The sequence below is a fragment of the Ammodytes marinus genome (assembly GCF_949987685.1).
Source record: "Ammodytes marinus genome assembly, chromosome: 6".
In the NCBI taxonomy this organism is placed as follows: domain Eukaryota; kingdom Metazoa; phylum Chordata; class Actinopteri; order Uranoscopiformes; family Ammodytidae; genus Ammodytes; species Ammodytes marinus.
Window position 1 is genome coordinate 6,215,490 of NC_137235.1, and position 15,923 is coordinate 6,231,412.

General features: G+C 42.2%; 1 protein-coding gene across 3 annotated transcripts in view; it reads right to left on the reverse strand.

Annotated features, from left to right (window-relative positions):
- Nucleotides 1-29: 29 nt before the first annotated feature.
- The window catches only part of lrba (LPS-responsive vesicle trafficking, beach and anchor containing), a 191,588-nt gene continuing 175,694 nt past the window's right edge, over nucleotides 30-15,923 (reverse strand). For 2 of the 3 annotated variants that reach the window (XM_080029557.1, XM_080029556.1), the window contains exons 51-56: nucleotides 13,939-14,094; nucleotides 11,237-11,404; nucleotides 7,199-7,300; nucleotides 6,863-7,059; nucleotides 2,366-2,517; nucleotides 30-1,471 (exon numbers count right to left, since the gene is read on the reverse strand). In XM_080029557.1, the coding sequence (XP_079885683.1) occupies nucleotides 1,381-1,471; nucleotides 2,366-2,517; nucleotides 6,863-7,059; nucleotides 7,199-7,300; nucleotides 11,237-11,404; nucleotides 13,939-14,094 (866 nt within the window). In that variant the 3' untranslated portion in view covers nucleotides 30-1,380. The remainder of the gene's footprint in view (nucleotides 1,472-2,365; nucleotides 2,518-6,862; nucleotides 7,060-7,198; nucleotides 7,301-11,236; nucleotides 11,405-13,938; nucleotides 14,095-15,923) is intronic. The other variant, XM_080029558.1, reaches the window with a different exon arrangement.

Sequence of the window (15,923 nt, forward strand, 5' to 3'; positions counted from 1 at the left end):
CTTATACCCAAAGGACAATTCAAGTTATAAAATTCCATTTTATTGTCAGAACTCAGCACACACAACACTCCAAAATGATTGCAAAAAAAATAAAAATTGGTTGATGCATTACAGCAGTTCTCATGTTACTGAAGATTCAAACCACGTCAAAGCACAAACCTTAAAGGAATGTTTTCCTCAAAATCGAAAAAAGATACAAGTGGACGTTTATTTTCACCGAGGAACAAAGTCTCGTCGCCATTTTAGTGCTGAATCACATCTTAACATAATCACTCATCTTGTTTAGAAACTGTTGTAAGGAAAGAAAAGAAGAAATATATATAGTAAATGTCCTTCCTTTCATTGCACATCTCACTTTGCTTATTAGTTGCTTTGGAGGGAGACGGGACTCAAAGAGGACATTAAAGATGCTAAGCTGGCTTGGGCATTAAGTATGATATGAATTGATTTTATATTAGTGATTTTAAAGAAAAAAAATCCAATAAAGACATTAATGAAGACTCCTTGTTTTAGAAAAAAATTAAACAAAATTCACCTTATTCAGTCATTTTGGGGGGGGGAAGTAAAAGGAGCAAAATCATTGACATGGTTTTTCCAGACATTATCCTCTACATAAAGCTCCTCTTTAACATCACTGGAGGTTTTATGTATTAAATGATAATGCGATCGGTCTGCATTGATATGTTTTATACGAGTAGTGAGCCATGCACAGAAAACTCAATCTCTTTGCAAGCACAGAGGTCAGAGGGAATGGAAAAAATTTAAATATGGGTGGGGGGGGGGGGGGGGGAATACATTTAAACCGAATATATAGATATTTATATATGTAAATACAAGTTTGAATTCCCTCTTTGTTTATCCATCTAGTCAATACATCTATTATTTATTCTTGTGGTGCTAAAATGGCAAAAAAAAAGAGCAAGTGAATGATAGTTCAATAATTATTACCCACATACACACACCTACAAAGAAAGAAAAAAAAACGAAAGCAATCAATCAGCCTAAATTACACAAATATTTGGATTTTTTTTAAGTCAAGAGAAAATGTTCTCACTAGCTCCCCACAATTCCTGCTTCTCTTGTCCGGAGGAGATGAAAATAGACTATCACAGCTAAAAATAGATCTGTTTTTAACCGTACAGTAACATAACCCCCAACCCCTATGATTTATATGAAAAATTCTCTATCTGATCTACAAAATATAGCAATGCCCTTTTTTAAAAATAGTATTTTTTTTTTCACTATAACAGGACAGATCTTCTTTCATTGAGATACATTCAGGATTTCAGGATATAGACAGAACAGTGTCTTTTGATAAAGAGTTCACACTTGAAAGAGTTTGGATCTTGGTCAGTGTCCGACTTGCTGCTGTGGTCGGCCTCAGTACCTGGTCTGGTACTCATGGTGCCATCTGTTGAAGTCGATGTAGAAGAGGACGATGCTGCCAGAAGCCATGCCCGTTATGATGCACCTGAGAAAGAAATAGGAGGGAACATGGTCAGGTTTGGTTTGTGGCTGTGTTCGAAAAGCCATACTAACGTCCTCCCCTACATACTCAACATGTACTACATACTGTCTACTTAACAATCGATTCTGTGTGCGATCGTACCGTTTACTCTGACTGAAGTATACAGAAGAAATGAAGAATAAAAAAAAAAAACTTCTGTGTCGTTAGAAAAGACGCAATGCATTGTGGGGCGGATGAGTAGGAAAAGTAACCTATGAAAAGCTAACTGTAATGTGATTGAACACAAAGTTGTGGGGAGTGGAGGAAAACAAACTAAGTACATTTAGTTCAACTGACCCAAATGATTGTACTTGAATAATTAAAGTACATACAGTATATTGACCAGGTCTTCTTTGAGAATGAGATGAGATTAACTGAATATAAAGGTTAAATACAATTTTCTCTCTTTAGTTACTTTGAAGATTTAAGAGTTACAATGTGCTGTCATAGAGTAAACTAAGCAACAGTATAAAGTATTTACAACCTGCTTAAGCTCAAAGAGCTACACACTAACAAGTGGCTGACATGTAAATACACCTTTAATGATCATCTACAAATTCAATGCTGGACTTTAACTGCTTATTTCACTTATTTCAACAGTGGTTGTAAGCATTCAAAGGTATTTTTAGTCACTGACAAAAAGTAATTCATATAAATAAATGTTGTATTAAGTATGGTAAATGTCAGCCTATAAGCATGAAGTGGTGCAGTCAAAATTCTTTAACACACAAGAGATTCACATCAGAATATTAAAACATAATTTTTGCTATCAGATTTTGTGCGCTCAACACAAATATCAACCTCAAAGAAACAGGTTGTAGGTTTATACTTTTTTTTTAATGTTTGTGTGTGTCTTACCGTTGGTCGTGGGACATGGCCATAGAGCGTATCCCTGCGTCACAGCCCGGGTAGGTGAAAAGCTGTTTGAGGTTGTGGACCTGCCAGACAGACACTACACCTCCGTCTCCTCCTGTCAGCAGATACTGGCCGTCACGACTCAGCTGCATGGCCTGGCAGAGACACACAGAGAAAGAGTTCATTATTAACCTCATCATGAGCTTCACAATCTGTTCTTCTCTACACTATTTTGTGTTTTTTGGGGGAGTTTTTCAACAGCTGTGTACAATATTAAAGCTATAATGTGTCTCTTGTGTCGCCCCCACGAGGAATTCTGATAAATTACAACAACACCGTTGGGACATCTACATGAGTTAAGTTTTCCCTTATGCTGTACATCTAGATTTTTTCTTAGCAGTAGAATCAACAACTGAAACATTTCTTAAGCACTTCTTGGGATTTTCTGAGCTCTTGCGCCAGTGTCAGGGGGTGACACCAGTTTGTAAACGCTGCCCTATTGAGAAATACAGAGAGAGTTTTGTGGAGCAGATAGGCTTAATCAACTTTGTGTCAACTCGTTTGGCAATGGCTTGATTGTAACCGTCATTACATTTAAAAAAAAAGTTAGGCACTATAGCTTTAAGTCAGATTTGGTATAGTTTTCTAATGGTAAACCTTACTGTACAACATGAGCTCACTCAGGTTATTCATTGCTGTCCTTCAAAGCTTTAAAAAAAAAATCCTTGCTGCAAAGCTATTCAACCTGGAAGCACATGCATAAATAGTCTCTGGAATAGGACTGGGGAGATCTGGGAGCAGTTTATCTTTTATGTCAAGAGTAAAAGCTCATACTGCGAGGTCATGTGATCCGAGCTAAAGATCCCAGGTCAGCGCCGGCCGTCCGTAGGGGCTTTCTCTACACAGAGCCTGACTTGCTACAAAGATGGCTCCCCACCGTGAGGAGAGAGAGGAGATTTACTCGTCTCATCTGCTTTTCCCCTGCAAACTGTAACAGCTGGATGGGCCCCGCGGGAATCCAGACGTACACAAATCAGGTCATGTGTTGGAGTCTATTATGGGGCGCAGTGCATAGCGGAGGCCCCGAAAGCAAAAGCAAAGTCAGGAGCATCAATCAGCGAGAGGGGGGAGCGTAAAGCCGATGAAATGACGAGGCAGAATGTGAGTTTCTTAAAAAGCAGCAAAATGACACTAATTTAGAGCTTTTCTCTTTTGTGGGTTTTTATGACAGAGCGAAGTTCGAGCCCCGTCTCCTCTCAGCTGCGTTCGCTTTTTTTTTTTTTTTACGGCCGTTCGGCAAGAGACACTTCAATCTTCTCTTCCAGCAGCATGTGTGTTGAATCAGGATCATATTAGATGGAAAAATGAAACTCAAACTTCAGTTCTGAAAGTTTGGAAACAAGTCATTTTCAGGAAACTTGACTTGGTAAGGAAAACATAAATAACCCTTCAGGAGCGAGTGTGCGGCCTACAATTAAGTCCATGATTTTTTTGTATAAATAAAATAAAAATAAACTTTGTGGAATGTCCTATTTCAATGAGCTCCGTTTCTAATTCTCATCACGCAGTCGCGCACCTAAGATGGGCACCAAACTGACAGGCACATACAAAAGGGTCACACACACACACACACACACACACACACACACACACACACACACACACACACACACACACACACACACACACACACACACACACACACACACACACACACACACACACACACACACACACACACACACACACACACACACACACACACACACACACACACACACACACACACACACACACACACACACACACACACAATGATGCAACTGGCGGGACGCCTCGAAGGATCAATGCAGCCCCAATTGCCACGTTAGATTACGGTCCAACATGGCTGGGAATGGTGCATGACTGAGTGCAGCGCTGGTTTGACTTGTGTGCTGTGGGTCGGCTCTGTGTGTGCGCAGTAATTGTCCTGTGTATCAACATTCAGAGTTAATCTGACAGCAACGATAAAGACACACGCTCATTTCAGCAAATCATTATCAATGCGCTACGACTGAGCTGTACAGTGAAAACGAGTACGTGGGAAAAAGAACTGAGATTTATTATACCTGGCAAGGAAAAACTGGGAAATTTAGAGCAACATTGTAACAACACTGACACATTACTATCTTATCATCACAAGCAACCTCTTCTACGCCACGCGCAGTCATTTAAAGGAACAGTGTGTAATCTAGTGGTGAGATTCTAGATTGCAATGCTCCCTTGCTAATTTCTCCTGTTTGGAGAATTTACAATTTACTGAAGATGGCCTTATCCACCACTGCCTCAAGTCTTTCCACAATATCAAGTGATGAGGAGAAGATGTAGTTAGTTAGTTATTTATTCTGTAGTAATTATGCTTCATTTTCCAATGAGGTGCATTTCCAGTGAAAACCCACAAGATATAAAAAAGCGTAAAGGCTGTTAAGTTTGTCCATATGTCCTACTGTAGAAACATGGTGGTGCAACATGGCTGCTTCCTTTCCTATATAAAAGGCACATTCTAAGGTAATAAAACAAAAACTTTTTTTTCAAGCAATTATACATTAGTACACTATACTAATGAATATTATATTCCATTTTCTGTTCTGAAACACGGCAATTCTTTTTACATACTGTACCTTTAATACTGCTCATTGTTAATGGAAAAATATTGAAAGCTACGAAGCTTTAAATTTGATTGGAATTCATAGAATCAGCAGCTCGATGCTAGTTGTTTCTGCGCAATAATCTGCAGACGCAGACTGCGGTGCATACTACACAATAACAGTAAAATAGAACTATTTACCAGTTACTGTTTTATATTAATGTGCCTGAGTATGTACCAAGGGAGTCCATGACCTTACTGCAGCCCAGCAGGAGGCAGGAGAGCTGGCAGACATGTCAGCCCGGCCAGGTAGGAGGCTCCAGACAGACATTATAAATCAGTCCCTTTGCCACTGGGCGGTCAAACAAGATGGCCGCATGGCTCTGTGGGAGCTAAGATGGCTACCCGGGCTCGGATGACTTAAAAAAATGACTCCAGCAGAAGCACATGCACTTTTTATGCCCAGATTTCCTACTTCATTTTTAGGGGGGAATGGTGGGTGGATTATGAGTCTGGGGAAGGTAAAAAAAAGAAGAAGAAGAAAAAAGTTTAATTTATGGTGCTGTTAATCCCCGTTACACAGACGAAGGCAGTGAAAAAGCGTCTGGAGTGGTTACAGTGCCTGAGTTATACTAGTACTTAAAGCACTGTAATCCTTTCAGTATGGCTGCTGTCACTCGATTCTGCTATTAGCCTAGGATGCCGACTGTTAGCCTGTCATCTAACCTCTGACTCCAGACCCTTATAAATTCACAGTGCAAACATTCTCAGCCTTTTTCGCTCCGGCTCTAAGTGGATGCTGCAGGCCAGGACAAACACTTATTTATCCTGGAGTCATAGCGCGCGGCGAGGCTCCGAGGGGCTGAGAAAGATTGATTCTGGTATGTACATGAGTGCACTAAATACTGTTGCAGTCTCAGACCATGGGGGGGTGGAGCTAAAGGGGAGGGGGGTATATTCAGACTACTCTCACAGCCTTGCTTCAAGATGTTAAGATTTTCCTAATGCCATCTGACGGGGCTGGAATTTCCAACACAGCCGAGGAGAGAGCTGACAGGGCCGGCACGGCAGTGGCCCACACTGTTCCCCTAAGTCACAACTTCACCGCTTTGCAAGGAATTCTGGGAAAAGTACAGAACTAAAAAGAAGACTAAAAAAAATATTGCACAACCCACAAACTGGCACACTCGCAACTTCCTTACTAGTGATGTTAATACAATCAGTCAACATTTGTCTGCGTGTGCTCTTTAATAACATCTTCTACAAAGTTATATTTAAAGCTTTTGTGTGGGAGCGAGCCCTGGTTGGCAGGTTAGCAGCAGCAAAGCAAAGCCTGGGCAAACCAGAGGCTTTCTTAATAGGAAACAGGCGTGCAGCCGTCTGTCAAGAGCTAGCTTACATTTCCCAGGCCAGAGCGGAAACAAAGGGTCGGGGAACCAAAGGCAGTAGCCGCTATCTTGTGTCACTTCTAACCACCAGGGAGGAAATGTGGGAAACGGGGGAATGTGTCGTCCCGTGGCCCGAGGGTAGTTAATGACGCTGGTGTCCAGAGCTGACCACTCCCCCCTCCGGAATGCTTCTTACCAGCCGCCGTGCCGACGCAATTTGACCTGACAACAGAGCGGTGGATCAAAAGGAGCATTTCCTCTGGTGTGGAGCGTGTGAAAGGGAATGGAAGAGATGTGGAGCCACGGTGTAGCTCAGAGGCATTCCGGCCCCCTTTACCTTACTCACATCTCAGACCTTAAGAAAGCCTTTAATCATCAACTGGACTTTTTCTTTTATAACACTGATGAGGTACAGACCCGGTTACAGACACACATGTTAAAGTGCACATTTGCATGCGGCCTGTGCCCTGAGGACATTCCCCTCACCTTGATGCTGTCTTCCACCTCCATGTGTCCCAGCAGTTTGCCGTTGACGCTGAAGAGACAGAACTGTCCCTTGTCGTAGTAGATCATACAGTTCCCCTCAGTGGAGGACTGGATGAGCCGGGGCCTCAGGCAGCGCTCCGGGCCCTCCAGGGTCCGCAGCAGGTCCCCATTCATGGAATGGATCAGACAAGGACCCTCTGGACATAAGACCACATTGAATTTAAAGAAAGCTGAATTCTAAATCAGGTGATTTTAGTCGGTGTCTTTGGTTGCCAAGTATAAATAAATGTAGTGTATATTCTGGACATATTAATGAAGACAAAATGACAGTCTCACCTTTGCAGCCGCTGATGACTAGACCCAGCTCAGCACACACACTCGCACACGTCACTTCATAGTCATGGCCTGTTAAGATGGCCCGAGGTGTGGTAAACTCTGCTGGGAAAACACACATAAAAAGGTTTGTATATTCCACAGAACGGCCTCACAAACAATGTATTATCACGTTTTATCACTAGAGGGCGCAAATTATATATATGTAAAAAAAGAATTACAGCACCACTCAATGATGACTAATAGAATAACTTTAGCAATAGAAAATGGAAGGCAATTCAAATTGTTAAAAAGACCAAGCATACGAATTGTGTTTGGAATCAAAAACAATTCATGAGAAAAGGTTATTTCTTTCAGCAAAAAAAGAAAAAGGAAATGAGTTTTATCTTTTTCTCCCCTCATCCACTCTCCCTCTCTAGCACTTGTCACTCTCCACCTCTGCACAGTTTTAAAACCCTCTCCCCCTAACTGCCTTCACTGGATCCAGATGTGTGTGCACTGCCGACAGAGAGAGAGAGAGAGAGAGAGAGAGAGAGCCAGGGGGAGTGAGAGAGAGAGCCAGGGGGAGTGAGAGAGTAAGTTATGGTCCAACTCATGAAGTTTGTGTGATTTTGTTTTGCTTTGAGCTGTCAGGCCGAGCGACAAAACAAAATCGCTTTATACTTCCCCGTCTGTCTTCCCTGTCTCTCAAGCTTATGCACACTTGTATGGAGTTTGGACTTTGCTGCATTAGTATATACTCTTTTTTAAACAATTGTAGATGGAACATTTGGTCATCGTGTTAAAGTGCTGTGCTGGAAGACAGCTGAGCCAAGTGTGTGTGTGTATGTGTGTGTGTGCGTGCATGCGTGTGTGCGTGTGTGGGTGTGTGTGCATGTGTGTGTGCGTGTGCATGTGTGTGTGTGCGTGCGTGTGTGCATGCATGCGCGTGTGTGTGTATAATAGTGTCCAGCGGTGTGGCAGCCTATGAACTAGAGTGTGGAGTTCATAAGGGTCTTTAACGAGCCCATCTTCTGTGCTGTCACAGGTGAAGTTCAGCCATAAAAAGGACGACAAGTAAACGACAGTATGACTACATACCGTAATTCATTTTTAAATAGAAACACTATTTCTCCCAAAATGTTGGGTATAAATCTTAAATTGCTCGAGAGCTCAATGCGATTAGAGTTAAACTGTGTCCAATACAGCTCATTTCTAACAGTAAATACAATGATATACTTTTGTATCACTTTTTATAATATATTGTAGTAGTTTCAAGTGCCGTTTCTTGCTGACCTGGCCAAATGGTTCACAGTTTGTCCAGGCAGTTTCTCTCCCTAACTCAATTATATGGCATAAAAGCGAACACAGGGTTCACTAATAAGAGGGATGGTTTTCCCCCCAAAGAGCCACAGCTACTGTTAAACCCTAATTCGATTTAGCACAAAGACTATACAGACCTCACTGCTAGCTGAACCCGCTTGTAAAAAAAAGTAAACGAGGGGACAAGCTAACCTGTACCTGCGTGTAAAGACAAGGTCAGCAGAGTTTAGAAACAATAAAACTAATCCATACATTCAGTAAAAGGAATATTACAGAAGGGTTTCCATCTAGAAAATGAGTCTAAGAATTCTTTCAAATGTAGAAATTATAATAAACAGACAAACACACAAGAAAAATACCCAATACATTTGTACCAACAGCTGACTTTATATAGTTTAACAACAGTTTAAACTCCCTATTGTCCAATTTGCAAATACGTATAGGCCGCCTACATTACGGTCACACACTGGGTTGGTTGCCTAGACGATCTATATTTCACCCAGTTAACAGGCTCACATCCCCATAGTCACTTAAAGCAGACGTATGGTCGACATGCCGGTGGATTAAAGCATGATGTTTTGGAGGATTTTGCTCCGAGAAGATCAATAAAGCTGATATATTGGTGTATCAGTTAACCTTTTTGAGCCTCTACCTGCCATTTGGTTTGAATTAGCGCCACATCTGATTATGATCTGAAACCTGTATATGACCAAAGCCGGGACACTGAGGAGGGTATCACCTATCTAACCGTGTGTGTGTGTGTGTGTGTGTGTGTGTGTGTGTGTGTGTGTGTGTGTGTGTGCGTGCGTTTGTTCCATTTTTGACCCTGTTCAAAGTTGGTGAATTAGCCACATTTCTTCCCGTTCTTATTCTAAATGTAGTGTTGTTGCAAGCTAAACTTCTTGATGATGAATAAAAACAGATAGATATATTTAAACAGGTTGTTCTGTGTACAATATCAAAATGTTCTATGTATTAGAACTATTTGCACAAGATAACTAAATTCGAGTTAATCTCAAACATCATGCTGATTTCACAGCAAAATAATATTCAAGTCTACAATATTAAATAAATGCCTCATTGAACTGGTTTGCCCCTCTGGGACCAGCAGATGGCAGCGCTGTCTGTGGAATCGCTGCCGTTGCCAAGAGACGTGTCTGCATCGGGAACCAAGTGTGTATAGGTCAATGTGTACATGTGCATATGAGCCATTCACAGACATTTGTGTCAGGCTTATGAAGTGTGAGGGATGTTCAAGGGGCATTATGCATGAACAGGAATGTGTGTGTGTGTGTGTGTGTGTGTGTGTGTGTGTGTGTGCGTGTGTGTGTGTGTGCGTGTGTGTGTGTGTATGTGTGCATGTGTGTGTATGTCATTTAGCATGAGAGTATTTTGTTTTTTGGAAGAGGAATAAAGAAATGTCTGTCTGTCGGAATTTTGTGAGTACATGTTAGTGTGTGTGTGTGTGTGTGTGTGTGTGTGTGTGTGTGTGTGTGTGTGTGTGTGTGTGTGTGCGGCAGAGTCTGGTGCGGTCTGGGGCAATGGAGCATCACATTGTGGTGGTGAGGGGCTCGGGGATGACGACTGCTTTGTCTGCTCCTCTAGCTACAGCGCGGTAACTGCACCAAGACGACTGAGGTTAGGACTGACACACACACACGAGCATGGACAGGGCATCGGAACATACACACAAATCTAAATATATTCTATGTTCTGCTAGAAATATGTAAGGCCATGCATATGGCATTGTTTGTGTCAGTGAAACTAAACACTTGTGTAACCTTGCAGCATGCATTGTTTTCACATACGGATTTGCAAAATGTGTAAATAATGTAAATTCTATGTGGCATATCCAGTTTTTCCAACTCAGAGAGTATTCCTATTTCCTTTATAAAAAAAATTGGACATCCCTTGAAGTAAAAATAATTCTGGATTCCAACATCCAACATTATTTTTTTATGAAGCAAGTGACAAACAATCATCTACGCTCTGTCCCCCCCGAAATCAAAAACCAATGTGGCCTATTAACCAAATCGCAATTTGTCATAAATTTCAGCCCATTTGTAATGGATCACTTAACAACATGTACGCCAATCTAAGCTGACCAAATTAGCACCGAGGAGGCTTGGGCCTGAGCAATGTGTGTGCATTGCTTTGATCATGGGCTAATGCCATATGTTATAGTAACGTTAAGGGGAGAGGCCCCCATGACATTTTTCACTTTTATCGACCAGCGTGACCCCGTGGCCCTCGGATGGTGGTGAACTTTCATGTGCCGGCCGACGACCCCCAACATCACATTTAACGTCTCTAAGTGGAGCTCACTTTCCCCTCACATTAAAGACACACACACACACACACACACACACACACACACACACACACACACACACACACACACACACACACACACACACACACACACACACACACACACACACACACACACACACACACACACACACACACACACACACACACACACACACACACACACACACATTCTGAAACTATCACAGGAACTCACACACAATCTCTAGCACATTATCGAAAAAGCTGTTTCTGGTGCAACGGTGCCGCGAAATCCAATCTGTATGCAGGAGGCCTGGACTGGTCAGACGAAACTAGTTGTTACTTTACAGAGGGAGGCCGTAAATCACAACTGTCTGGGAGAGTGAGCACTCAGAAAATACCAGTGTATGTGTGTGTGTGTGTGTGTGTGTGTGCCTGTGTACTCACTGCCTGGGGTCTCTCCGATGCTGTTGAGCTTGCCGTTCCAGTACCACAGCAGCAGGGTGGCATCTCTGGAGCCTGACAGCACGTAGCAGTCTCCTCCGATGTACGACTCGGAGCGGGCCAGGCACGTCACCACGTCACGGTGCCCAAACACTATCTGAGTCAGTTTGCCTAAGAAAGCACACAAATATACACATACTAGTTGTTAGGAATCAGTATACATTGATCTGTAAATAAGAAAGGAATGATGCATATAAAAAATATATATTAAAATAAACATTTTAACAATAGAAGAAATGGTTTTAATATGCGATTTCGTGTTGTACTTTTGAAACAAATTTAGTATGGACTTATGGCTATTATATAGTTCTCTGGACCTCCCCACTGTGTGTTAGTTGATCATCTGTCTGCTTGGTTGGTAATTATACAAGATCCACAAAAGATCAAGCGCCTACTAATTCCTGGACAAGGATAAATATTTGTTCCAACTGTGTGTGTGTGTGTGTGTGTGTGTGTGTGTGTGTGCGCGCGCGCGCGTGTGTTTGTGTGTGTATGTGTGCGTGTGATTGTGTGTGTTTGTGTGTGTGTGCCCATGCAGTGCGCTCCACGGTGTATATATAAAGAGGGCTAATTGCTGTCAGATTTCCAGACCACAGCTCCACTGTCTAGCTGTCTAATACTCATTACGCTCCTCACAGTGACCTCTGCAGTCAAACAGTGGATAGTTTGCAACACATGACATTTTCTGCCCGGGTGTCAAAAATCACTGTCTGTGGGATAATTACGCTGTTAAGTCAGTAAAAAAGATGAGGGGGCTTGTTATTAAACCAGGGGCGGGGTCACTGACTAAAACTTCCAAAGAAAAACAGAGACATCAAAGATGGAAAATGTTTGACATCTTTATAAACATTGAAAATAAGTGATGATGCCGGCAGCAATAATGGCTACCATGCAACTTGCGGTGAACACACACACACTCGCACAAAATTAAATTGGATGTGTGTGTGTTCACGCAGGCGTATGAGGGTGTGTGTTTTGTTGCACGTGTACCAATCAGGTCTTTGTAATTGATAAAATCCCTCAGTTGTTTAACCTGGGGGCTTTGGGGACCCTGGGTGGCAGCTGTTGAGCGTGTGCGATGTAACTGTGTTCACGTTCCAGTCGCGCACCTCCGTGGCAGTCGCACAATAGAGCTATCTCTATGCAGCCATCCCTCCTTCCCTCCCTCCCTCTATTAAAGACAAGGAGGGCCTGGCCTGCAGAAAATTCAATTGGTGGTCTGTTGTATAGATGTGTGTAGGCTTCTGAATGGGGCTGGGGAAGAGGAGTTGAGAAACAGGGTGCAGAGATGAAGCTTTAGACAGATTCATTTAGGACCCCTGACCTGATGGCATTTGTATCAGTGTGTGTGTGTGTGTGTGTGTGTGTGTGTGTGTGTGTGTGTGTGTGTGTGTGTGTGTGTGTGTGAAAATGTCTGCATTGCATGTGTGAATGCAACTATAAGCCTTTGTATTCAGTCATATGCAATGCCACTGTGGAGGAGTGTGCGTTAGATTCAATTTAGTTCTACATTAAGATAAACAGTATTTCAAAATATGAAAGGGTAAACTGAGGTAAACATCAACGATGCAGTAGATTTTTCCTTCCCCTTTTTTCAATTACGGGAACTTAGAAGAAATCACGCTGAACTCTACTTTATCAAAACAACAACTTCAAGGCTTGGAACCTGAAAACAGATGTTTGCTAAGATTGAAGATATCGCAACGAAATGATGCATTTAAGTGTTGCAGCTGAATCCAGGAATCCAGGGATATTAGGCACCGATGATGGATTGTTGAATGAACACATGGCTTGAACTGGCGAAAAAATAAGAGGAGAAAATAAAGAGCCCTACTATTTAATAGTGGCTTGAATGTCCAATGCACTCCACAATGTGTTAGTTTTTGATGAAATGATATTGTAGCTTTACTGATAGTGGGGCTAAAAATGAAATGTTCGTCCTGTGGATGGTGCTAGAGGAAAGGCCATGGGGTTTATTATCATTAAGGAACGTTATCCCTTTAAATAGCATGCATGTGTTGATCACATTTCATGGCAATCTGCTTCTTTTCTTGGGAGGCATCTTATGTTCAGAGTTGACATTTTGGCTCAAGAGTAAAAGAAGGAAGCTCACACAGTGTCTAAACAAGAAAGAGTTCATCCTTTGGACAGTATCAATGTGCTCAGGGAATTTCCGGGCGATGATTTTAGTTGAAAAGATATTAAGAGCGAGCATTACATTTTGATAAAAGCACATCCTAATGTAGCGAATGGGCTTCATGCCATTATGCACAGAGATGAAGGGGAATTGATTCTGTTTCAAGCTAAAAGTGAAGTGTGTTTCTACTTTACAAGCCGAGGATACATCAAGAAAAGTCAAGGCTGTATTTAAACGACCTGTTCAAGAATTGCATTTTGTTTTCTGTCCTTAACATAAAAACATTACAGCAAAGACCGGATGTCAAGATTTTAGTGTTGGAGAAAATGTAAAGACTTTAAGTATGATTTATCCAAATTATACATAGACATATGTTTTGCAAAATGGTTGTCTTCTTTTGATGTGTGAATCTAGGTGTAGGCTAATGACAAATGATTAGGATATGATGTGGTATATATTGCAAATAATGTAGGCTAAAGGGGGAAAGTGTATTATGATTAAACAGTACCCGAGTCAGTGGAGTAAACCCGGAAGCTCTTGTCCCAAAAGCCGCACAGCAGAATGAAGCGGTTGTCTGCGGTGATGATGAAACACTGCGAGCTGATCTGAATGCTCTGATCCAGCAGGTCTGAGATCTGCCGACGGTGACTGCCCACGTTACTGGCTGGAAAAGAGAGGGGGGTGAATAAATAAATAAAATTAGCAAAAAAAAAAATATTACAATATACAAGCTTACATAGATCTGCTATTTTCAAAAGAGCTCACACTCCAATCCACCTCCACTAAAGTTTCAGCGCACAGTGCAGAGAAGATTTGTGAGAGAATACATAAAACATCCCGGAGGTTAAGTCTACAGGACTTCACATTTTCCCGTGATGGCCTAAGAGTCTAGTCTGAGTAATGATAGAGAGTGTGCAGTGTACACACACACACACACACACACACACACAACTCCATTTGGAACACACACTGTAGAATCATCTAGGTTGTGCAATTGCACCAATGGTTGGTTAGAAAGCAAATTTATTGACACACTCTACAGTAAGTGGTTACTGTTTTTTTCTGTTCTAGAGAGATCGGTACATTGTGAAGTATGTCTTATGTGTTGGGGTCACAATCACTGCAGAACAGGTGTCGAGCTTGGAAACTGAGGAAGGCCAGTATGCCTCTTATAACCAATATTTAAACCCATTTTATTTATTTTTTCAACATTTCTCAAAGCCACAGTTGGCTCAACACTCATCCTCAATTTACAGTGTTTAGCTCAGACTCCTCCTGGAATGCAAACAGTGTAAATATATTACTGACAAGCACAGAATTCCCCTCTTCCTCCCCCGGAACACACACACACAAGAACACAACAAAAGACATTATTTCATACATTATTAATGCTTTGGTGTTGTTAGATATGATGACAAAATGTGAGATGGAAGGAGAAAAAATAACAATGTCAAGCGATAAAATAACACAAAAACATAAAAGATTTAAAGGGTAAAAAAATGAGTCTGAAAAAATGTGCTTTCGGAGACAAAAAACACACCCACCATAAAGCTCTCGAAAGAACCATGCCGTGAATGTATAAAAGACTGATGCACCGACAGAGATTTTCTTTTTATCCTGTCCCCATACATAGGGCCAAGAAATACTGTGCGTGCAGATAAAAGATGAATATGTGAGAGTTAAACCCTGGTTATTTTCAGAAGTCAAGTGTTTTTTGGGGAGGGTGTGTGTGTGTGTGTGTGTGCGTGTGGAAACGGTCCGGTGAGAATGAGAGTGACCAAAACAACATTCTCAGAGAGAGAGAACAGTCCTCTACATTCGCAGATGTTCGTGCGACTGGGAGAGGCAGACACACGCACACACACACGTACAAACGCGCACACACACACACACACACACACACACACACACACACACACACACACACACACACACACACACACACACACACACACACACACACACACACACACACACACACACACACACACACACACACACAGGGAACAGATAGATAGAAGTGGCTCTCCTCTCTCCGTGCTCCACCAGTGCATCCCATATAATACATCACTGCGGCTCTGCACTCCTCTTCTCTCGCTCATCAACAAGTCGTGAAGGATGAGAGGCGCCCATATTGTCCTGACAGCCCTCCGCCGCGCATTCTCAATCACACATTATTACCACATTCATATTCATTTCCATTGACACGCGTCCTTTCCCTCCGCTCAAATTAAAGCAAAGAGGATGCAGAAAGAGAGGGAGGGAGGGAGGGATTGGTAGGGTCGACGGAGAGAGAGAGAGAGAGAGAGAGAGGGAGAGAAAGAGAGAGGGGGGGAGTTGATGATGAAATGCCGGCCTAGGCCACAGCTCATTGCATTCCAATTTGCATGCAAATGGTTTAGTGTGAGAGCGGGGCCTATATCACCAGGAACTGAGAAACAACTCTAATCTACTGTCCAGGGACACCATGAGTCACAAAGATGGCAGCCGACC